The sequence below is a fragment of the Conger conger genome, chromosome 6 (assembly GCF_963514075.1).
Source record: "Conger conger chromosome 6, fConCon1.1, whole genome shotgun sequence".
NCBI lineage: Eukaryota > Metazoa > Chordata > Actinopteri > Anguilliformes > Congridae > Conger > Conger conger.
The window spans coordinates 25944733-25969306 of NC_083765.1; the positions used below are offsets into that span (position 1 = coordinate 25944733).

The window sequence follows — 24574 nt, forward strand, 5'->3', positions numbered from 1 at the left end:
GCTGTGGCTACAAACACAGTAAAACATAGCTAGCTACTTTGGCAGGTACAGGTAGCGTCTACCTATATCTAACTACCTGAACACGGGCTGCCACCAAATGGGTCGTTTGCATGTAACTATTTGGAAATCAAGCAATACGCACATATTTTGCGAGCAATGTGTCCACATTTCTGATGACGGGACACACACACACACACACACACACACACACACACACACACACACACACACACACACACACACACACACACACACACACACACACACACACACACACACACACACACACACACACACACACACACACACACACACACACACACACACACACAGAGTTAAACACAAGCACACACGTCATGTCCGTAGCCCGATATGCATGTTCCCTCACCCCCGCGGTGGTGGCGGTTTGCTTCCTTCTCCGTCGCTGTCCAGTGTCGGAGGCTCCCGATAGTCAAACAGCGAGCGCACGGTCTCCGCCATGTTTCGGGTAGCAATCGTTGCCTCCACCGTGCACTGTCGCACTCCGCTCACTCGACTAGCTCTCACAGAGGTTATTCTAGTTGCTACCATTCCCCCAGAGCAAGGGCGAACCGAGATCCAAAAGTAGCAAAAAAGAAAGGACATCAATGACAAACGAACCAGATAAACAATAATAATGAATATGAATAACAGTATACCATTATGGTGCTATGTCTGTGTGTGGTGTGTGAGTACATGGTGTCGAATAAAATCATGTTTGATGCTGCAACACCCCATTTTATGAGCGCATGGCAGCGTCCGAGAGAGAGAGGGGAAAAAAGTTGTTTCACAAAATAGTTCAGAAACGGATGATATTTTACGTAAGACAACAACATTTAAATAAAACTACCAATCAGCATTAATACGAAATGCATTTACAGTCGCTACAATTTGCCATATTAAATAGTATTAAATACTGTGCAAGTAAGTTTGAGCTGCGTTCATACCACTGCCCTCTAGTGCATATTCTGTGCAATGTTCACATGTACTTACAGTAAATAACCACACGGGGTCGACGTGGAGAATACGTCGATCTAAACAAAGATTTCTTCCTTTTCATCCTTTAAGGTCCAAAAAGGCTAGAATAACTAAATGTCAGGGACACAGGGACTTGACAGTCAAAAACAATAGTTTATTACATGTTTGTTATTATACACAGTAATGTTGTACTAATGAAGTAATACTAAGTGGATGTGAAGACAGCACACAGTAGTGGTTATAGTCATAGGACTGCAAACATGCATGCAACCATAGATGCATCGGACTACCCACACAGTATTCAGTGGTTTCTCTCTCTCTCACACACACACCTCTCATGCAGTAGATGTCCTCTCCAACCTCCCTCCCTCCCTCACATACACACACACACACACACACACACACACGCCCACACACCACCACCCGCCCCCCTCCATACACACATACGCACACGCGCACACATATGCTTAGACACACTCTCTCCATCCCTCCCCCTTCTCTCTCTCTCTTATGCACACACACACCCACCTTCCACCTCTCTCTCTCTCTCTCTCTCTCTCTCTCTCTCTCTCTCTCTCTCTCTCTCTCTCTCGCTCTCTCACAGGCATACACATTTCCCCTCACCATCCTTCACACCCCCCACATATGCACACACACACACACACACACATACACACACACACCCTACTTACCCATCACATATGCAAGCACACACACACACATCCTGCTTACCCATCACATATGCAAGCACACACACACATACACACACACACACACACATCCTGCTTACCCATTACATATACACACACACACATACACACACATCCTGCTTACCCATCACATACGCACACACACACAGGCATACACACACACACACACACACACACACACACACATCCTGCTTACCCATCACATATGCACACACACACACACATACACACACATCCTGCTTGCCCATCACATATGCACACACACACAGACATACACACACACATCCTGCTTACCCATCACATATGCAAACGCACACATATACTGGTTACCCATCACATATGCATATGCACATGCACAGATGCCCTGCTTACACATCACATATGCACATGCTCTACTCAGCCCTATTCCCTTACATCCAACTACCTAACACCATCATATGAATGAATTGTCTATTCATTCATATAAGGAACACATTATGGAAGAAACTTCACAAATTGTGTGAATATATGACAGACAGAACATCATCATGTTTACACCAGTCCACAATAAAGTTTACACAATCAATGACCGAAAAAGGAATTGGCTGAAGCCAAAGTCTTATTACTGACTATCCTAAACATCCATCCATCCATCCATCCATCCATTATCTTAACCTGCTTATCCTGAACAGGGTCACAGGGGGGCTGGAGCCTATCCCAGCATACATTGGGCGAAAGGCAGGAATACACCCTGGACAGGTCGCCAGTCCATCGCAGGGCACACACACCATTCACTCACACACTCATACCCACAGGCAATTTAGACTCTCCAATCAGCCTAACCTGCATGTCTGGACTGTGGGAGGAAACCGGAGTACCCGGAGGAAACCCACGCAGACACGGGGAGAACATGCAAACTTCCGTGCCGCCCCTATCCTAAAGAATCCATAAAATAACCAAGAATATCAGTAGTACAAAAAAAAATGAAACTCAAACGAAACTTAACAGAGCTACACAATTTCAGCTCATCTCTAAGACCATTCCATAGTTTGGCTCCCAAAACATTTTAAGGTGTAGGACGTTATGAATAATTGATTAGTAGATTCTCATACACACACACACACACACACACACACACAAACACACACAAATCGGTTAATTTTCTGTTAAAATTCCCAAACTCATGCATACTTACATTAAGTACCTTAACTCTGCAGCACACCAAAGTGATAAAATACAAGCAAATACAATAACCACCCCCCTCGCCCCCAAGCTGTCCCAACATTTTAACATTCATTACACCCTTGCCTTGTAGAAAAATGAAATGAGGGGTGGAACCAATATGTTAGCCACAACACTCAGTCAGTGTAACTTTCAATGCACAAGGGCATCTTTTCAGAATCTTTGCAAAGTACAGAATGAACTACAGAATGGAAATAGCTTGTTGTGTTAATCCAGGTTTCCATTTCTTTTTATAGCCAACACTATTTTGACACAACAATATAACATGTCATCACCTCAAAATAAAGTTAGTTTCTGTATTTGAGTGGGTTAGAGCGATAAAAAAGCTGCATAATTACAGTTGAGATGTTGAATTAAATTACAATTTGAAATGAATTAAATTACGAAATGAAAGTTTTTTTCACTGTTTACACTTTCTGGGTTACTTTTCAAGTCCATTTCTAAATGATAAAACTGCAAATTGTTATATTTTATGGTCACTCACTTCCCATCTCCACATCCTATAATCCATCTTCTCTTTCTCTTTCACCACTCGTATTCTCTCCATCTGTCTCTCTTCCTCAGCTCTGTAATCCTTTCCTTCACCTGCATATGATCTCTCTGTCACACATCATGCCTCTGCTCTTCTTCTCTCTCCTCCTCAGCTCTGCACCTTGTCCCTCTTCCCCATTCTCGCAGTCCTTCCCCCTCTTTCCTTCTCTCTCTCTGACTGCAGAGAGTGAAGGGTTTGAGCAGTAGAATGGGTCCAGTGGATGAGCTCCTGCAGCACTCTGAAGATCCAGAGTTTTGCCTCAAATACACCACCACCACTTTCCAACCCATCTGTCTCCTGCGGGAAGGGAAATAAAGAGAACAGAGAGAAAGAGGGGAAGAGGGGATGACAGACACAGAGAGAACATAGAGAAAAAGTAAAGGAAGACAAAGTAGAAGTAGATCGGTGAAAAAAGAGGGAGGAAAAAGGGGGAGTGGAGAAGGTTGGATGGAAATAAGGAAACCGGGGAAGAAAATAAAAATATAAATGTGTATAATATAGACCCAGAGCAGTAACATTGCAACATCATGATCCCTTCAGCTTAGATTACGGTGGACCCCATCCATAACATTACCTTTAAAAATGTCAGTATATAGTCAACTTGAAATGTTCAGTTTTTATAAACAATTCATTTTAATATTGAACAGAATTTAGCATATTGGTTGATGGTTCACTTTAAAGCTTTACACAGTTAAAATACCTAGTCCATTTCTCACAGCTCATGTAAGACTTTCCTTAGTACTGATGCTAAAGTTTTATGCATACCCTCATTATAATGTATAATGTAATATTGATTAACCTTTATTTATACAGGGTAAGTCGACTGAGCACGCATGTTCTTTTGCAGCAACACCCCCCCCCCCCCCAAGTAACCGAAGGTGCATGTCTTTGTATGGTGGGAGGAAGCCCACACAGACACGGGGAGAACATGCAAACTCCACACAGAAAGAATTCGAACCCAAAACCTTCTTGCTGTGAGGCGACAGTGCTATCCACTGTGCCACCGTGCCGCCAATTTAGTCAAATAGTCTTTGTGTTGCCTACAATCTCCAGACTCTGGGCAAGCTGAATTTTTACAATGCAAGGTTACACATTACAGTCTTTTATCCTGAGCTGTAAAAGCACAGCCAATGTTAGTCTCTACCTCTGGGTTGTCAGGGTCAGGGGTCAGTGGTGTAATTCCCCCTGTCTCCACCAGGAGGTTCTTGGTGCTTTGGAGCAGATGGCCAAGTCTGTCCTTCACTGTACGCCGCTTGCTCTCATACTCGCCCTCACCCCCAAACCCCTGCTCTTCTTCCCAGCCAATCACACGCTCAAAAAGTCTCAGGCACTGATGCAGGGCGGAGTGCAGGAGCCACACCCTATCATTAGTGGAGAGGTGAGGGGCAGATGGGGCAAGGGCCACAATGCGATCTTTCTCCAGGGACAGCTCAGGTGAAAAGCTCTCTCTCTCTCTCTGGGGTAAGGAAAGAGAAAGAGAGGAAAGGAAAGAGAGAGAGAGAGAGAGAGAGGGGGGGGGGGAGGTTATACTTTTTTAAAGAAAGCCTGGCACGCTCTGCTGACAGGTGTCTCTCATGGTGCCTGTGGAGAAATATCTGGGACTAATTTTGTGTGTGTGAAAGAGAGCAAGATAGTGTTTGTGTTGTGATGTGTTCCCTGATACAGGGAAATCATATAAATAGATTAGAAAGTAAAGAAATTCAAAGGCACCTGTTTTCAAAAAAAAAAAAACTGTTCAGAGTTGGCTACTTTTCCCTCAGGGGGTCAATGTGATTACACATTGTTGGCATGTTGCACTTTGCAAAAAGCTGTCATGGTTTAAAAATGTTGTACTCTGTAAAAACTTGTCAAAGAAAATCTTCCTACCAGCCTGTATATGTACTGTAAATTACTGTGGGACAGTTAAATAAGCAAATAGTGAACATGTTGTCCCCATGCACTGCTACACCTTTGCACTGTTGATTTAATTGTGTGGGGTACAATTGCTTGACGCCTGGGGCATGCTCAATCTGAAATGGTTTTGCTACGTCTTGCTAAGGTTTCTGTGTTGAATGATATGTTTTCTCCCAACAGTGTGCAATGTCTTGCAACAGGCCTAGAGGTATGTTTGCGTGTAGCCGAGTGAATAATGACGCAGGCCTATAATTTAAAGGCCCGAGAACGCCTTCTCAGTCACGTCATTCAGTCCACGGTTTGTAACAGGATGTTCAACGCACCACCGTTTCTTTTTAAATAAACGTTTTGCTACGTTTTGTCAAGGGCACAGCGTGCTACTGATAACATCAGGGCTAAAAACAGTTAAGCGAAGTTTTTAAAGGGTGAATGGTAGAGTAACTTGAAGTAGTTTGCTAAAATTGATTGACATTGCTGACGATTGCCAAGTATAAGATCGCTGTACCTAGCAAATTCATCCTGCTGCAAAATCGTTAAAAGGGAACATCTCATCTGCCTAATGACATAATGTATATATTACTACCTTACTCCACGTGCTTGACTGTTTTTTCTCGTGACCTTATGCTTGTATGTGTATTTAGTTTAGCTAGCCAACATTAATGTTGTATTGTCTATAAGCATTTTTTGGTACCGTGTTTCTTTTAGCAACATAACATAAGCGAAAATAAATCTAGCTTCGAAATGTGACCCATTCCATCATAATCAGTTGTTAGTCGCAACAGCCAATTTCAAATCGATGTGTATGTAAAAATGTTTGGCTGTTTAATGCTTTCATCTTCATTTTGCACAACAATATCTTGGCTTTCATAATCTGCATGTCTTATCAAAGTGAAGGTACAACCGGAGTTGTGGATTATTTGGAGCCTAGCCAGCTTGTCACCGTTACAAACATCCACATCAGATGTGGATTGGTCTGTGCTGTGCTGCTTTCATGGTCTGTGTCCTAAAGTAAAAAAAAATGTCATAGTAAAAGTATAGCTTTCAAGGGTTTATACAAGTTATAGCCCTGGAGTTTCCACTGCCGGGGTGTCTCCCAGCCTCAGGTAATTCTTGCAACAAAACTTTTAAGCCATTTTTGTCAAAAACATGGTTTGGGGGCACTCATAATGAAACAGGAAACAACTCCCTTGATATCTGGCCCACTATACATTTGGACAATGGCAAAAAATCTCCAAATCTCCAAATCTGCCAACCTGATTTAGCCCAGCTAAGCACCACAAAGTCAAATTCAGGGGGCAGTTTCACGGACACAGATTAATCTTAATCCTGGACTGAAATTTTGTATGTAGAAAGATTTAGTCTAGGACTAGGCTTAATCTGTGTATGTGAAGCTATCCCTCGGCCTTGATTCTTATATTCTCATTTGCATAAGATGTATAACTGGATTGAATTATGATTGTAACATTAACCACCTTTGTATGATAGAAAAAGACGGGAGAATAAAAATGAAGTGACGTTAGCCATCTAGCTGATAACAGCTGTAACTTAGCTGGCTAAATGCTGCTCCTGTTACTAGTAAACTTTTATTTGCTACACAAATCATGCAACATAGAAAACTACTTCAATACACAGAAAAACCCAGGAGATCAGCAGTTTCTGAGATACTCAAACCACCATGTCTGCCACCAACAATCATTCCACGGTCAAAGTCAGCTAGATCATATTTTTCCCCATTCTGATGATTGATGTGAACATTAGGTAAAGCTCCTGACCCATATCTGTATGATTGTATGCATTGCACTGTTGCCACACAATTGCCTAACGGCGTGACATTGGCTCAGGCGGTAAGAGCAGTCAACTGGCATTCGGAGGGTGTGTTGAAGTGTCCCTGAGCACGACACCTAACCCCCAAATGCTCCTGACGAGCTTGTTGGTGCCTTGCATGGCAGACAATCGCCATTGGTGTGTGAGTGTGTGTTTGAATGGATGAATGAGAAGCATCAATTTTACAGCTCTTTGGATAAAGGCACTATATAAATGCCAGCCATTTATCATTAGATAATCACATGAATAAGTAGGTGTAATAAAGTAAAAATATTCCAAATAAAGTGCTCAGTGAGTGTACTTATCATGTATAAATACTTGTTAATGACCTAGCGAACAGTATTCCTCTCCTCTTTATGTTAGCTAATGTTAGGCTTCTAGTGTTAGCTAGCTTGCTAATTGGAACAAATAACATCATAGTTAGCTAGCTACCTAACATTAGCTATCAAAATGGAAACCTTTTTGATAGCTAGGTTTTGTGTTAGCTAGCTAGCTAAATGAAAGAAGTGATAGTAATGTTTATTTGTCTGAAAGTCAAAGATATCACACCTTAAATAATAATTTTGTTTTTCTAATTATACATTCACATTTACATTTTAGTCATTTGGCAGACGCTTTTAATCCAAGTGCATAGATTCTTCCACAAGTTAAAGCAACACATCCTTAACTAGTAAAATACACACGCTGTTCTTGCTGTTCTAAACATACAGTCATCATGAGTGCAATTCTTTTTTTTTTGGGTTAGACAAGAGGGATAGGGATATCGGAAAGGGTGGTGGTGGGGGGGGGGATCAGGAGGTAGGACTAAGGTACAGTTTGAAAAGGTGTTTTTAGTCTGTGTCGAAATAGGGGGAGGGATTCTGCTGTCCTGACAGTAGTAGGCAAGTCATTCCACCACTGAGGAACCAAAACGGAAAACAGGCATGAACATGCAGGTCGTGAGGGAACCATAAGGCGACCAGAGCTGACAGACCAGAGTGGTCTAGCTGGGGAGTAGGGAGTGATTAAGGATTGTATATAAGGTAGGGTAGTCCCCTTAGCAGCCTGAAATGCCAACACTAGGGCCTTGAATCGGATGTGTGCTGCAATAGGAAGCCAGTGGAGGCCAATGAGGAGTGGGGTGACATGAGCCGACTGGGCTGACTGGTGATCAGGTGGGCTGCAGCATTCTGGACCAGCTGGAGGGGCTTGATGGCACAAGCTGGGAGACCGGCTAGGAGGGAGTTGCAGTAATCCAGGCGGGAAATGACGGGCGCCTGGACTAGGAGCTGGGTGGCTTTCTCCGTCAGGCGATGACGTATATTGTAGAGGAAGAAACTGCAGGTTCTGGCAGTGGAGGATACTTGTGGAGCCAGGGTGAGGCTGTTATCAGGAGTCACCCCAAGATTCTTATATGGGAGAAGGAAACTACAAAGTCCTCAACAGTGAGTGAGAGGTTCATTGTCGGAGAGGACTTAGCAGGGATGTAGAGAAGCTCGGTCTTGGCCAGGTTAAGCTTCAGTTGGTGGGAAGTCATCCATGCTGAGATATCAGCCAAGCAGGCAGAGATCTGTGTGGTGACCTGGGTATCGGGGGGGGGGGGGGGGGGAGAAAGAGTTGGGTGTCATCGGCTTAAGAATGGTAAGAAAAGCCATGGGAAGAGATAACAGAACCAAGAGACATGGTGTATAGAGAGAAGAGGAGAGGACCAAGAACTGAGCCCTGCGGGACTCTTTGTAGGGGGTGAGGGTCAGAGACTGAGCCCCTCCAAGTCACCTGGTAGGAACGACCAGAGAGGTAGGAGGAAAACCATGCCAGTGCAGATCTTGTGACACCCATCCCAGTCAGCCCGATGAGAGCAGAATCTCATGGTTGACTGTATCAAAGGCAGCCGACAGGTCGAGGAAGATGAGGACAGAGGAGAGGGATTATCCCTGGTTATGGGTATGCAATTTGTTGTACGTTGCTCTGGATAAGAGCGTCTGCCAAATGTCATTAATGTAATAATGTCATGTAATTTGGCTTTAGCAGAGTGGAGTGCCTCAGTGACCGCAGGGCGGTCTCAGTGGAGTGGCCACTCTTGAAGCCGGACTGGTTGGGATCGTGGAGATTGTTCTGCAGAAGATAAGTGGACAGTTGGGAGCAGACCGCCCGTTCCAGAGTTTTAGCAAGAAAGGGAAGAAGAGAGACAGGCCGGTAGTTGTTCAAAGCAGAGGGGTCAAGAGTAGGTCTTTTTAAGCAGGGGAGTGACTCTGGCGGTGGGATGTCAGGAGTTTCAAAGTGTCGGAGTCAGAGAGGGGAGAAAAGGAGGATAGGGAGTTGGGGAAGGAAGGAGGGTCAGCAGGGGGAGAGGGTGGGAAGAAGGAATTGCGAATGGCGATGGAATTATATGAGCAGTTTAAGATTTAAGTTTAAGATTTCTTTAGCAAATTAATGCTTACCTGTACCATACCTTCAGGCTGTCCTGTACTCAAGCCTTGCCAAAATCAAATGTCTCTCCTGGCCTCTCCCCAAGTGCATCGATACATTTATAGCTTGCATGATGGCACCCTCTAGAGTAACTGGCTGTGTCCAAAACAGGTTGCGTCCCATTATCTTTCACTCCACCCTCCTTTACTCCACTCTCCCGACTAACACTCCTCCACTCCAGCGGAGAAACAAAGTGGGGTTAACTAGTGGAACAAAGGAGTGAATGAGGGGGAGTGAAGAAATTTGGGACAAGCTTTTCCGCTTTGCCATCATCAAAGTTGACGTCTGTGTTGAAGAAATGGCTCTATCATAATCTTCAGAGCCCACACGTATTCCCATAGCCAATTTGAGATCATACGTGGTCAGCCCGTTTAAAGCTACAAAAACACTTAAGTAAGTTTCAAGCACAAGTTGCATGGTAGGATACAGTAGCCTGTAAAAACACAGATGTTACAGATGTTACAGTGGGAAATAATTGTTTTTCAATGTGAACACTGAACATTGGAAAATGATAACTCATATAAGAATCATATAGGCTAGGCTGTGTTTCACTAATCTACAGAAATGTTTGTGAATGTTTATGAGATGCAACTGACCATAGCCAAGAACATAAACTGTTACATTACACAGTGTTCAGATCGGACACATTGCGATTCTGGGATTGCAGTAAATACTTGTTTCTTTAGATTTTTACTTTGATCCAATGTTGCTGGTTACATATTAATTAGTGTCTTGAGGAGAGCCGCAATGTCAGATTCGTGTTTTTACAGGCTAATGTATCCTACTGTGCAACTTGTGCTTGAAACTTACAAGTGCTTTTGTAGCTTTAAATGGGCTGACGACGTATACAATTTATAATTGGCTACGGGAATATGTGTGGGCTCTGCAAAAAATAACGATAGGGCTATTTCTTCAATGCAGGACGTCAACTTTGATGACAGGGAAGCCGAAAAGCTTCACTCCCCCTTGTTCACTCATTTGTTCCACTTAGCTCCACATTGTTTTGCTCGAGTGGAGGAGTGGTAGTGGGGGAGTGGAGCGAAGGAGGGTGGAGTGAAATATAATGGGACATACCCATAGTTGTACACTTCACCAGGGGAGTTGAGGAGGGCGGAGTCGAAGCCGTTGTTTTCATATACTTCCAGTGGAGGGCGAGTCCATAAAGATTGGTTTCCGGGGCACGGAGGGGAGGAGGGTGTTAGTGGAGTCGAGTATGCACTTTCCGTCTAATGGGACACACCCAGACTGTAGTCCGGTCCAAACCGGAATATTAACGGTCTTGTTGGAGGTAAAGCGGATGTTTCGGTAATGATACTTTATACTGTTCCCTATTAAATTGAGTAGCAAAAGCTAAATACAAGCTGCGTAGCGTTGAAGTCTCAAAGTATGTGTTTTATGGTTTAAATACATAGCTATATGCTGAATACGATGGGATTTCAATGAGTAAAAACTCCTGTTTTGCATTTTTGGATCGCTGAGATAGGCTAAATCTCAGTCTCCCATAACGCATTCCCTTTCATAGTGACGAAATGTCCACAACTGGACCATCCTAATGTCGGCATGGTTTTAAATTATAAACTCGATTACAAACAGGATGCATTTGTGTAATCAGTAGCCTATCAATGAGGGGAAAAAAGCTTATAAATGGTAAATGGTTGGAATTTATATAGCGCCTTTATCCAAAGCACTGTACAATTGATGCTTCTCATTCACCCATTCATACACACACTGACACACCAATGGCAATTGGCTGCCATGCAAGGCACCAACCAGCTCATCAGGAGCATTTGGGGGTTGGGTGTCAGGGACACTTCGACACAGCCCGGGCGGGGGATCGAACCGGCAACCCTCCGTCTGCCAGAAGACTGTTACAGCCTGAGCCAATATCGCCCCAGGTGCTGCCATCGGTGCTGCCGTCTATGATGAAATACGTTAGCATAGCTTTTCGCAATATACCGGAAATACAATTCAGCCGGACATCCACTTTACCCATTATCAGCATGAGGTGGTACAGGTTGGTGGTACATCATATAGTATATTGATAATACAGCGTTGTTTCGAAATAACTGCAAGCCAGTTATAAATGTTGAGCGCTATCTTTGGTGGAATGCAGTATTTAATCCACTTTTGTGGCTAGCGTTCAAGCACCTATTATTGGACAGGTTTCTTGGGCAACAACAAATTGTAAACGTATTGTCAGCTGTATATAAAAGTAGGTGAAATATTGGTAACACTGTAGTTGAGTGAAAAGAGATGTGATTATTATCCTCTGGTATTTAGATTAAGTTTTTTCTGTGCTGGCAAAGATGTAGGACAATGCCCAGCCATTCTTCCAGATACAACAGCAGACTCAGCTCTTCACCCAGGATGCAATCTGAAAAGTGGTCTTCACAGACAGCGGGATGTCAACAGGCTGCAAGATGGCCCCAGACACCATGAGCTCTTAGTCCATTGTCATTTATTGTATTGCCATGTGGCCTTTTTGGTGCTTCTTTCTCCTGTAATTGGGGTGCTGAAAAGTTGGAAGTGGAGGAGCTGGATCCCTTTACACTTGTGAGTACCACTAAGATACAATGCAGTTCAACAGATAAGCAATGCACAGAACTCCTCAGTCATGACATTTCAGTCAAATTGACTGAATTAAAAGGGAAGGAGGAATTCTAAGTCTACCTCGCTGAGTTAATGTTGGCTGCACACTACGATATTGGCCATCTTTTACGATTGTTACATGTCACACTGATGTAGCCCCAGCAAAATCCTGTCTTTCATTGCGGTCACACTGTACAAAATCCAAGAATTATATTATAAGACCAGAGATTATATCCTATGATTACTGCGGATGCGTCTTCTGACATCCACATGGGACACTGGTGGACATGGAGCAAAAAAAACAAACAAATTTTTTGAAAATATTTAACTGGTGTACTAACATTATAAGATCTAAAAGTTACTGGAAATTATAGATTTGAACCAAGCAGCCTCTCATATTTTTCATGTGGCTCCCACAAATAAGTGCCACTTAAACATCATCATAAACAATGGAATTGCCCATATATTTCAAAGGTCAGCAACACACAAACTGGCCTTCAGTATTAAAAGTTTTTTTTGAGATTACAATAAATGGATTATTTTACCATAATTACATCTAATTACAATTATAATTAATTGTTCCAGTACATGTCCACATGTAACGTCATTCACAAAAAACATACATTTATTTTATTGCATAGCCTTCCATCATGATTTTTTTGTGCCTTTCATAATTCTTTTACTAGAGGATATGAGTAACGTATCCATAGCAAACTGGTGTGGAAATATGTAATGTCAGTCACAGGTTTTGTAATGCCAGTCACACAATTTATTTGAAGTTATTAAAAAGAATCAGAATTGTATCAAAGCTCTATAGACAAAGATAGATATGACCTCATCTGGATATTAGTTATAATGGAAATTGTTTTCCAAAAATCACATGCCAAAATTTGTTTTGATAACTTAGATACATTTCCAAAATACAGGTACTGAAATTCATTTTTAGTTCTAAATATTTTGGATTAATATGGTGGTTGGTCACACTTTCTAGGTTTTATATGCTATTTGCCCAAGAGGGCATTGAAGAAACATGATGAAAGTATTAAATATGTCCGTTCTTTAGTTTTGGAGGAATAGGCGTGTTAAATTATTGTCCTATTTTTAACCAGTTGAGAAGGTTCTCCTCGTAGTGCGTCACACAATGATAACCACTCCACTATCCACACAGTGTGTGCTGCTGGCCTACAGGCAAGACTATGCAAATATTTGACTAACGTTAGCCAGCTAGTTTGCTTTCATAAGGTGATGTAATCGATAACGTTAGCTAGTTTGCTTTCATAAGGACATTATAAGTTGTGCTAGCTAGCAAAAAATATTATTGGATAAGTCAGTGTCCTTACCTTAGCTATCATTTGTTATACTATGTTAGCTAGCTTTTGAAAATTCAGTCTCCCAAGATGAGTGTGTATCATGGAGTAACAAGCAACAATTTGTGAAAAGTGTGGGCATGGTCTGTCAATCATAGCTAATTGACAGTTCTCATTACCAAGCCCAGACAGTTTGAGTGAACATTTATAGTGGGAGATTTAGGCTTAGAAAAAAAAGTTTTAAAATACATTTAAATGACCGAATAAAAATAATAAAAAATGCACATTTGTTTTGTTATTGCCTAAAGACAACTGGCAAGTGTCACATTCAACCACCATGTTAATCCTTTAAGATGAAAATTAGGTTTTTGGAATAATATAATTGTTTACAATTTAAGCAATATTAGTGGTTCCATGCCATTTATAACTTGTATACGTAACTCTGCCATCCCAAGCTGCAAACAGAGATATGCAAAGATATAGTCTTTACATTGTGTTGGATGCAAGAAGATGCAGAAGATAATTTTTAATTAAAACTGACTATATTTTTTGTAATTGTCTGTTTTTGTTACGTCAGTCACGTGACAAACTTCCACCACAGCACAAAGAAGCACATAGCTAAAGTTTAATTGACAATATTTCCATGGCCTACTATAGTTAGCCAAAAACCTTGAATCTTAATAATAAATACAATGGCAGCTGTACAATAATACTTGTTCAGACGGATTCATCCATGTGCAGAATGTGAGGATGATGGAGCAAAAGGCTGTAGACTAACATGGGGTTTCTTTTCTCTCTTTTGGATATTAGCTACATTGTTACTGACGACTGTCTCAAATTTGGCTATTTATTTAGGATGCAAAACGGTTTGAGAGCGTTAGCAAAAGTGATACCATTTTAATGGTGCACTTAATTAGCCTAGGCTACATTATCCCCATGCAAGTAAAATTTTAGTATCAAAGGTGACACTCGAAATAGTGACTGAATTAATGAATGTTAAAACAAGGTGTTTGTTGTGGTTTTAATGATATGTGTATGGTTTACAGTACGCAATGTATTGTATTACAATGCTCCTGTTGGTTGTTGATTAGACTTACATTATCTGTGGTCACAGCAGCTATCACGATTTTGGCCCGAAATATCTGAAACTGCCAGTCTTCCGTTGGAGGCTAAGATTCACTTAATCGACTGTCAGTGAGTGAGAGATCCAAGATGGCCAATTTTGGCTCATGATGAAAATGTTCTTCTACGATTTGGAAATTTTGTCACATACTAAGCTTTACTAGGAAAAGCTGGTTACGACACAGGGAAAGCAGGGAGACTATGCCTATAAGAGTGGTATGAATGTTTAATGACACTAGTTTGGCAGTGCTTTGCTGTCAGCTATCAGAGGGGAGTGACCTCAGTACTGACACAAATGAGGCCCTCCTCTTTCATTCCTGCACACCCACCACCTTTTGCCCCCCGGACAGCTCTCACATTCCTCTCTCCTTCTGCCTCCTATGCACTTTTTTGCCTACTGTTCCCTTTCATTGAATTTGTGTGACTAACATGTTGCAACCTGAACTTTTTAGGTTATTCAATATTCTCAAACAACAAACTCACACACACACACACACACAGTCATTTGAAATATTTTGGCAATACCTCTTGAACCACCGAAATAAATAAACAAAAATAAACAAACAAACAAATAATTAATAAGTAACGCGCCTTATTCTACCTGATCTTAATTATTAATAATGAAATAGCTAAGTATATTGCAACAAATTGAGCCCCATTGTGCCGATTTCGAGTCGGTTCCATCTTTATGGTTGCGATTACGGTTTAGGTTCCTGATCCAGGGATCGCGGAATCCTGCCCGTGCAATATGCATTCACTGTACTGTGCAGTGACATGTACGGACACGATAGGTTATTAGATTACGTTTAATCGAAACCGTACTTATTTACAGTAGACTGTGACATTGATATAATGTGACCATGAGACATTACTCACGTATAGTTCCAGAAGGCGAGTGCAATCCCGGTTAAGTAACCGAGCCAGCGCGACAGTTCTACCCATCTTGGAGTGAACCGTCCCCGGCCTGCCACTCGCAACAGCTCCGGCCATGGTGCACTGGCCCTTCAGAGGAAGAGGAGAAGCAAGAGAAGCTGCTGTGGAAAGCGCACCGAGCTGATCTTAACAGATGGAAGTAGATTACAGCAATCAATTTAAAAGTTTCTCAGGTTCTCCTGCTATGTTTCCCCTTCTTCAGTTTTTGCGGTTTTAAAAAGGAAGCGTTTCCCTGGATAACTCTGTGACGCCATGGGCACACCGCAGCGTCTTTATGTTTCGGTTTAAAAAGTGCCGTTTTAACTTTCACGCGCTTTGCCCTCTTCCATATTAAATGACGCTAGGCTCTAGAATTTCTATCCCCTGTCCCCCTCCTTTCACGGAGAGAATTCCTGGCTAGTGGAACTTAACGGGAAGCAGAGGGCGGACCGAGGGGAGGGACTATATGTGACCGCAATTCATTTGCCTTTCAGCAAACCAACCTGTTGGGACAAACAACACAACAGAATGTTGAATTATCAAACGAATGTCCCGGCAACAAGATATGAAATTATTTCATTTGACATTTTGTAATAGACGAATAGACAATTCTGAGTCTTATTACAGTTATTGACGTCACTCTTTTAAAAAAGGTAGGAAAAGTAGCCAATTTAAGCACACTTGTCAGAGTAATTCATTTGTAGATACCTTTTTTGCGTATAAAGTATCAATAGGCTACCCAAATAGAACGTTGTACTTTCAGGGTCATTTTAGAAAGTGGATCTATGCAGCGCTTGATGTAACAGTGGCACAATACATGGATTAGACGACTCTGTGATCAACGTAATCAATTGGCTACAGATGAGTCACGTCGCGGAATGTGTGCGCGAGTTGAAGCAGACAATTCTCCCTCTCTGTCCTGGGACTTTATATCGCTAAAGAGGAATTTGATGACGGCCTACAATTTGGCCTAAAACCTGCACACAGCTGTTAGCCTATCTTCCACCCGTCGTCTATATGCTAAAACCTGACGAAGCTGGAATGTCAATGACTGTTTTTATTGTCCTCCTGAAACAGGGTGCCAGTCGCTTGCTGTCACTGAGGCTGAGATAAAGTTATAGGGTCAATGCGACGTTATTTCAAAGCACATACACATTTATTTTATATATGACAAAACAATACTATCCTTCATGAGTTAAATTATTTGAAAACCTATTACACTATTACATTTGAAAATGTCATAACTGTCCGCACCAACATGCTAAATGCAAAAATGCTACACAAATAGCTCCATTGGGCATAATTACATGGGTCTTTCTATCAACTTTTTTTTTTTTTTTAAAGTTCAAACGATTTTTAGGCTTCAAAGTAAATAATATATAATAGGTATTATTTTCCATTAGGAATTAACACAAGTACAGTTTTCACATTTTGAGGGAAACTCTGTCCTAGATGCCCCTGTCCTGCAAAGCGAGCGTATCCAGGTTCAGTGCCCACAATAATTCTGACCCATCAGCTAGGGAGGAGAGCAAGGACTAATCGGACTAATAGGTAGGCTGTTATTTATAATAACATGATTGTATTAGCTATCCAATTGATCACCTAAGCAACAAGTGCAGTTGCAAGAAAACTATATTATGATTAATGAAGGTTATTTTATCATACTACAGAGGTATATTATTGTGAGACTAATCAGTTGTCATTATTTATAATATAATATAATAATATTTTTTTCTAAACTGGAATCCATTATTTGTTACTGACCCAATACCAGTAGAGCTACAGTGTCTATGCTGGAAAGAAGTGATCTCCAAATTACCATGGGAAAAAAAGTGTTACAATTTAACTTTTTGCCTTGGTGGTATTTGCGTTTTTTGGTATTTAGGTTGACCTAAATATGTGATAATTATACTTAAAGGTTAAAATGCATAGGCTTAAATGTGAAATAGCCTAAATGTAATGCTCACTGAAGGAGATGTAGAACATATTTTGACACTATATGCTCTAAAAGGGGAATATTTAAAATATAAACTAAATTACATTAAAATGTAATCCCATGTTTGTTCTTTTCACTTGTCAGTTTGTAAGTTCAGTGAGATCTGCAGCAACTGATTGATGCTGAAATGTCAACATGGACCAGAATCTCTAAGGAATGTTTCCATCACCTTGTCAAATCCATGCCAAAAAGAATTAAGGCTGTTCTGAGGGGAAATGGATACCCAGTACTTGAAAGTTGTACCAAATAAAGTGGCCGCTGAATGTAAGTATCCAGTGTTACCAGAGCCAATATATAGAGAGAAAGCCATGCCACCTCCATTGAGTGCAATGGAATGGCATAATTATAATCGCTGAAATCAGAGGAAAATAACAAACATTGCTTGAAAATGGCTGCACTGGTTGGAAATATAGGACTATTTGCGGAAAACACAGAACAACGGTGTTACATACACAGAGAGGTTTTTTGCACTTGCTAACAAGATTAAAGGCGATGTTATAGTGCAAGTGTTATGGGAGGAAAAACATACAACCTACTGCACCGTCTAGTGCAATGTGACAAGCCTGTCCTATGATGAAATAGTGACAATATTAGGAAATCACTACTCTCTTAAGCCACTGATTATTGTTGAGAGGTTCAGATTCCATAAATGAAACCAGAAAGAGGGTGAATCTGTTTCACAGTTCGTAGCTGCACTGAAACGGTTATCTGAACATTGTGAATTTGGACTTTCACTAAGTGTCACCATACATGACGGATTGGTATGTGGTCTACGCAGTGAGGTTATTCAGAAACGACCACTTACTGAGGCTAACCTGAGACTGTAAAATGCCATAGAGATAAGTACGTCAATGGAGAGGCCTGCTTGAGAAGCACAGCAGCTAAGGGCATCAATCCAAGTGCATTGTCCTTTGAGTCCAAGACATAGGCCGTGGAACCGGTATGGCCAGTAGGGCCACACAATGTCGCTTTTGGACAATGAAAGGACTCGGTTCTGTCATGGGGGAGGTAATTCCTATTGTGACCATCAGAGGGCCGAGGATCATTGGGAACACCTGTTCCTCATTTGCGCCAGGGGAATTACCTCCCATGAGAGCATTTAAAGCCAGTCCTGACTAGGCTTCAGTGCTTGAGTGTTATCTGTTCGCTCTGACATTCAGCCGGTAAAAGCACAAGGTAGACTCTTGTCGTTCAGAGTCAGGTACTGTGCTGGTGTGTGTTATACCCAATTTACACAAACAACAATTTAAGGTAATATCAAAGTGGGGTTTGAGCGGAGGACCAAGTGCGACTAAATAAAACCCCTCCTAGATCCCAGGGGCAGTGTACAGGGATAAGTGGGACAAAAAATGAGAATAACTCCCGTAACAGGGGGGAGAAACAAAAACAAACCCGAAGGCGATTCTTAATAGGGAAAACAGAAAAGGAGCCCAAAATGGCTGAAGAAAATAAAACAACCCTTTTGAGAACAGGGCGAGTGTACATTACATTACATTATTGGCATTTGGCAGACGCTCTTATCCAGAGCGACGTACAACAAAGTGCATACCCATAACCAGGGATAAGTTCGCTGAAAGACCCTAGAGGTAAGTACAATTTCAACTGCTACCTGTACAACAAAGATAAGGACAAGGCCCATTTTATTTATTTTTTTTATTTTTGAACAAACAAACAAACAGAGCAAAAGTCACCAAAGTTAACTATCCAAACACTGCTTACCTAGCCAACTAAAATACTGATACACAAGTCACAGAGACAACAATTAAGGTTCACAGGGAGGTAGGGAGGGATGGGGAGAGGTGCTGTTTGAAGAGGTGTGTCTTCAGCTTGCGCTTGAAGGTGGGGAGGGATTCTATAGTTCTGACCTCAACGGGGAGTTCGTTCCACCACCGTGGAGCCAGAACAGACAGTAGTCGTGAGCGTGAGGTGGAGGTTCTGAGAGGGGGAGGTGCCAAGCGGCCTGTGGAGGCTGAACGAAGAGGTCTGGCAGGGGTGTAGGGTCTGATGATTTTTTGCAGATAAGCTGGGGAAGACCCTTTAACTGCTTGGAAGGCTAGCACCAATGTTTTGAATTTGATGCGAGCCATGACAGGCAGCCAGTGGAGGGAAGTAAGCAGGGGGGTGACGTGTGAGTATTTGGGAAGGTTGAAGACCAGACGAGCTGCTGCATTCTGGATGAGTTGGAGGGGTCTGATGGCAGACGCTGGGAGGCCAGCCAAGAGGGAATTGCAGTAGTCCAGGCGGGACAGAACCATCGCTTGGACCAGGAGCTGGGTCGAGTAGGGGGTGAGAAAGGGGCGGATTCTCCGTATGTTGTATAGGAAGTAACTGTGCCGAATAACGAGCACAGAGAGTGCCCAATCAGGGGCAATGAAATAAAAATACAACCTAGCCAAAAACAGCGTAGGCTAAACAAAAACCATGAGGCGCAGCTCAAGAATGAACACAAACCAAAATACATTTACCGGGGACAATGTCCCTCTACCGCCGGCTCACACGAGCCCAAAATAAAAGAAGAAAATTAACCCTTAGGGAAGGCGTCGGTAAAACCACACCAAACGCCTTCCTACCTTTTAGAATAATTTGTTAGGAAGTTTCGATAAGTGAACACACACCTGCACAGTACCTGACTCAAACCTCGAGTCTACCGTGTGTATTTACCGGCTTGGTGTTAGAGCGAACAGTAACACAAAAGCACTGAGGCTCATACAAACTGGCCTTAAATACACAGCTGGGAGGTCATTCCCCTAATGCAAATGAGGAACAGGTGATAACAATGATCCCAGGCCCTCTAGCGGTCACCACGGGAATAACCTCCCACCATGACAGGTAAGGAAGGTGTGTGGTTAAGGTATTTTGTTACCAGCGCCTTCCTAAAAGGGTTTTCTTTTGTTTGGGCTCGTGTGAGCCGGGGTAGAGGGACGTTGTCCCCGGTATTTGTATTTTGGTTTGCCTTTTTGTCCCGAGCTGCGTCTCGTGGTTTTATTTTCTTGTCTAGCGGTTTTGTGCTAGATTGTACTTTCTTTTCAATACTCTTGGTGTACTCTGTGCTCGCCTTTAAGCACAGTTATCAGTTGGTATTCTCGCCCTGTGTTTTAAGGGTCGCTTTATTTTCTTCAGCCGTTTTTGTTGGCTTTATTTCTGTTTCTTTACTAAGAATCGCCTACAGGTTAGTTTTTGTTCCTCCTGTTGTTTGGGAGTAGGGATTATTTTCCGTTCTGTTTTGGTCTTGGAGTTGAGGGGCGATACGCGTTGTGGGTTCGCCCTCTAAGGACTAGTCTCAGTCGCGACTGGCTCTCCCCACTACCCCCACCCTTATAGGTTCGGGTTTAAGCAAAACCAACGAGAATGCATTTTCAGTGCTTGGATTTCAAAATTGGAAAAATGCTGCACATTCTTTTCGAAAACATGAAAGTAGTAAATACCACAGAGAGGCCATGGCTTACTACCAGTTACACGTTTCCTAGCAACCTAGCATTGCAGCCCAATTAGACACGCAACTGAAAGCTAAACAAAAACTCAGACGAGATATGCTAGTCAAAGAGATAACATCTACTATGTATCTCATGGGTCAGGGCATCGCTTTAGATGGTCATGATCCCCAGAATAGCAACCTTTACAAGCTATTGCAATTGCGAGCCCAGGACTGTCCAGAAATTGACCAATGGCTTGCTGAAAAAAATTACATGAGCCATGACATAATAAATGAGCTGATTCATTTAATTTCACGTTGCGTGTTAGGCCAGGTAATTTCGCCTATTCGTGATGAATTTTATGCATTACTAGCGGACGAGACCAGAGACATTTTAACCAAAGAACAGCTTGTGTCTCTGTTTCGCTGGGTTGATGACAGCTATGTCGTTCACAAGGATTTTATTGGATTATTTGATTTACCCAAAGCCGACGCCTCGACCATTGTCACTGCACTAAATGACATCCTGATCCGCTGTAACATTTTGCGGAGTCTGTGCCGGGGACAGGCATACAATGGCGCCGCAAGTATGTCTGGCCATTTGAATGGAGTTGCCGCAACATTTAAACGGCGCAATCCTGCAGCCATATATGTGCATTGCTTTGCGCATTGTTTGAATTTATGTTTGCAGGACACTGGGAAACAATGCAAGGCCATTAGGGATGCGTTGTATTTACTGCAAGAAGTGACACATCTAGTGAAGCAATTTCCTAAACAAAACCACACGTTCCAAGTCTTGAAAAATGAAATGGGCCCTGGCAATCATAACCTACGCACTCTCTGTACGACGCGATGGACAGTGTGAACGGGTGCAGTGAAGTCAATCATAGACAATTACGCTGTTCTTTCCTCTCTAATGACACAACTAAATGAAGAATCACACAATGAAACTGGCCGGAAAGCTGGGGGCATTCTGGCAGTCCTTGACAAATTTAGTACATTCTTTGGCCTGCACCCTGCGTTTATGTGTTTTTCACCAATTGAACAGCTGTCTAGGACTTTGCAAACTGTTAACATATCATTAGAAGATGCGCAAAAAGCCGTGGCAGTTACTCAACGCTTTATTCAGCGGAAGAGGTCAGATAATGCGTTTGATGATTTCTACAAGACAGTTGTACAGGATTCAAAGGACCTAACCGATGCCCCCGTGTTGCCCAGACAACAGAAACGCCCCAAAAAAATTGGATGCTGGAGAGGCTGCGCACACATTCCAGAGCCCAGTGAATCATTATAGGAGACTGTACTTTGAAGTTTTTGATCTTCTTGATGGCGAAATGGACTGGCGTTTTGAGCAGAGAGACCTGCATGTGGCAGCTGACTTGGAACGTCTGATCATATCTGCGGCTAAAGGGGAGATGGGCAGTTTCCCGTCCTCCACAGTGGCACTCTACGAGAAGGATTTTGACTTCGACAGTTTACACGCACAGTTGAATATGCTGCCAGATGTGATCCGAACGTCTGGAATTACCGCCACAACGGTTGCATCAGTAACTTTGGCAATGAGTGCTGCTCCGGTAGCGAAAACCCTATTGCCAGATGTACACAGGCTGTTGAAATTGTTTTATACAATTCCCGTGTCAACTGCCAGTGCCGAGAGGTCATTCTCAACCCTTCGTCACTTGAAGACATATCTAAGGTCAACAATGACTCAAAGGAGACTCAATGACTTGATGTGCAGCCACACACACAGGCATGCTTTGGCCAATGTGGATGGTCTCGCCATTGCCAGTGACTTCATCCAGCACAACGAGAGATGAAGGAACTTCTTTGGGAATGTTTAAGACAGGTTGGTGAGCGTTGACATTTTTTTATCCTATGCAACTGGACTTACGATGATTTACGCTTTCAAATTATACTGATTAAGTAATGCATATTATACTATTTTATTGTGACTCAAGTATGGGCTATAACCAGGGCAAATAAAAACGGCAATAATAAATAACAATAATAAATAAATTTATGCGTTACGAATGTGGCTTGGGAGGGGGGGCAATGTCACGTCATTCTTGGCCCTACTCATTCGAAATGCGTTCCGCGGCCTATGGTCCAAGAACAAGGCAGCAGCTGGTAAACCATGCTACCGTTGTGGGAAAACAGGGCGTCAGGCATCATAATGTTGGTGTAAGGACTTAGACTGCAGAAACTGTGGTACGAAAGGCCATATCGAACGTGCCTGTAAAAATAAAAAGACCCAGACATACAAACAGCACACTGAGATGAAGGACAGTGGTTTCCACAGAAACAAGAAGAAACGTGAATAAGAACAGGACAGGACAAACAGTGACTGTGTGTCTGCTGATGAAGATACAGTGCATGTTTTGCCTGTTATGGACAGTGATGATGGATACTGGGTCACACCACTGTTGGAGAACAAAGCAGTGCAGATGCAAGTGGACACCAGTACACATGTATCCATGGTATCAAGGTGTTTACAAGAAGAAACTGCAACATCTTACTCTCCGAGTGACCAAGTTGAAGTTAAGGACTAAAACTGATGAGGCGGCTCCAGTGTTAGGGGTCATGGATGTGACAGTGGAACACAACAAGCAGAAGAAGACACCATTCCCCTGTATATACCATTCAAGGAAGCCGTCCAGCTCTGCTAGGCCGCTGGAGATCTTGGAGAAGCTTTTGATGGAGAACTTGGCAGTATGAAGGACATTACAGTGAAGCTGACAGTCAAACCAGGAAGCACACCAAAGCATCTAAAAGCTAGACCTGTCCCGTATGCCATGAATCTCAAGGTAGAGGCAGAATTATACAGATTAGTGAAGAGTGGAGTATTGGAACCAGTGAGGACAAGTGAAGGGGCTACACCAATTGTTCCAGTCATGAAAAAGCAGGGCTCCAAGGATAAAAAAAAAAGTCACATTGAACCCTGTCTTGACTGTAGAACAGTATCCATTACGCCTCGTTGATGATCTCTCTTCAGGTTTGGCTGGAGGACGGAAGTTTTGTAAAATAGATTTATCTCAGGCTTATCTCCGGATGCATGTTGATCCAGAGTAACAGGAACTGTTGACCCTAGTGACACACAAAGGTCTGTACAGGCACCAGAGATTCCCTTTTGGGATTAGCTCTTCTCCACCACTTTTTCAAAGAGCAATGGTCCAGATTCTGAGCAAGCAACCAGGAGTTCAAAGCTACCTGGATGACCTGTTTATAATAGGACCAGATGAGCAGTTGCATTCAAGGAACCTGGATGTGACACTACAAAGACTGGAGGAATATGGCCTTGTCTGGAAAGACAAGTGTGAATTTTTTCAACCTTCTGTCGTGTACCTGGGGCATAAAATGGACACCACTGGACTCCACAAGGCACCATCAAAGGTCCAGGCTATTGTGGAGGCTCCATCCCTGAAGAATGTGAGTTAGTTCAGAACATTCCTTGGCCTGCTGACATACTATGCAAAGTTTGTGCCTAACCTTGCCAATAAGCTGAAGCCACTACATGAGCTTCTCAACAAAACCAAGACATGGAATTGGACAGACAAATGTGAAACACCTTTTAAAGAAGTGAAGACAGCCCTCTCTCAATCTGAGGCTCTCACC

The 24574-nt window shown here is 42.5% G+C and overlaps 2 protein-coding genes across 3 annotated transcripts in view; both read right to left on the reverse strand.

The window, feature by feature from the left end:
• si:dkey-117m1.4 (uncharacterized) overlaps positions 1-730 on the reverse strand; it is a 16097-nt gene extending 15367 nt beyond the window's left edge. Inside the window, exons 1-2 of one of the 2 annotated variants that reach the window (XM_061245733.1) lie at positions 678-730; positions 389-563 (exon numbers count right to left, since the gene is read on the reverse strand). In XM_061245733.1, coding sequence (XP_061101717.1) covers positions 389-480 — 92 coding nt within the window. In that variant the 5' untranslated portion in view covers positions 481-563; positions 678-730. Of the gene's footprint in view, positions 1-388 lie in introns of both variants that reach the window. The other variant, XM_061245732.1, reaches the window with a different exon arrangement.
• A 608-nt stretch (positions 731-1338) lies between these two features.
• cntf (ciliary neurotrophic factor) lies at positions 1339-15959 on the reverse strand. Its single transcript, XM_061246541.1, has 3 exons — positions 15519-15959; positions 4604-4915; positions 1339-3756 (listed from the first exon to the last, which is right to left on the reverse strand). Exons 1-3 carry the CDS (start codon positions 15630-15632, stop codon positions 3568-3570), a joined length of 615 nt encoding a protein of 204 aa, XP_061102525.1. The 5' UTR covers positions 15633-15959; the 3' UTR covers positions 1339-3567.
• Between the last annotated feature and the right edge of the window lie 8615 nt (positions 15960-24574).

Excerpts from the sequence above, each read along its gene's own strand:
- cntf (XM_061246541.1), bottom strand. The coding sequence starts at position 15,632 with ATGGCCGGAGCTGTTGCGAGTGGCAGGCCGGGGACGGTTCACTCCAAG. Across the intron at positions 4,916-15,518 it reads CTCGCCTTCTGGAACTATAC|AGAGAGAGAGAGAGCTTTTC; the intron begins GTGAGTAATGTC and ends TCCTTACCCCAG. Across the intron at positions 3,757-4,603 it reads CTGACCCTGACAACCCAGAG|GAGACAGATGGGTTGGAAAG; the intron begins GTAGAGACTAAC and ends CCCTTCCCGCAG.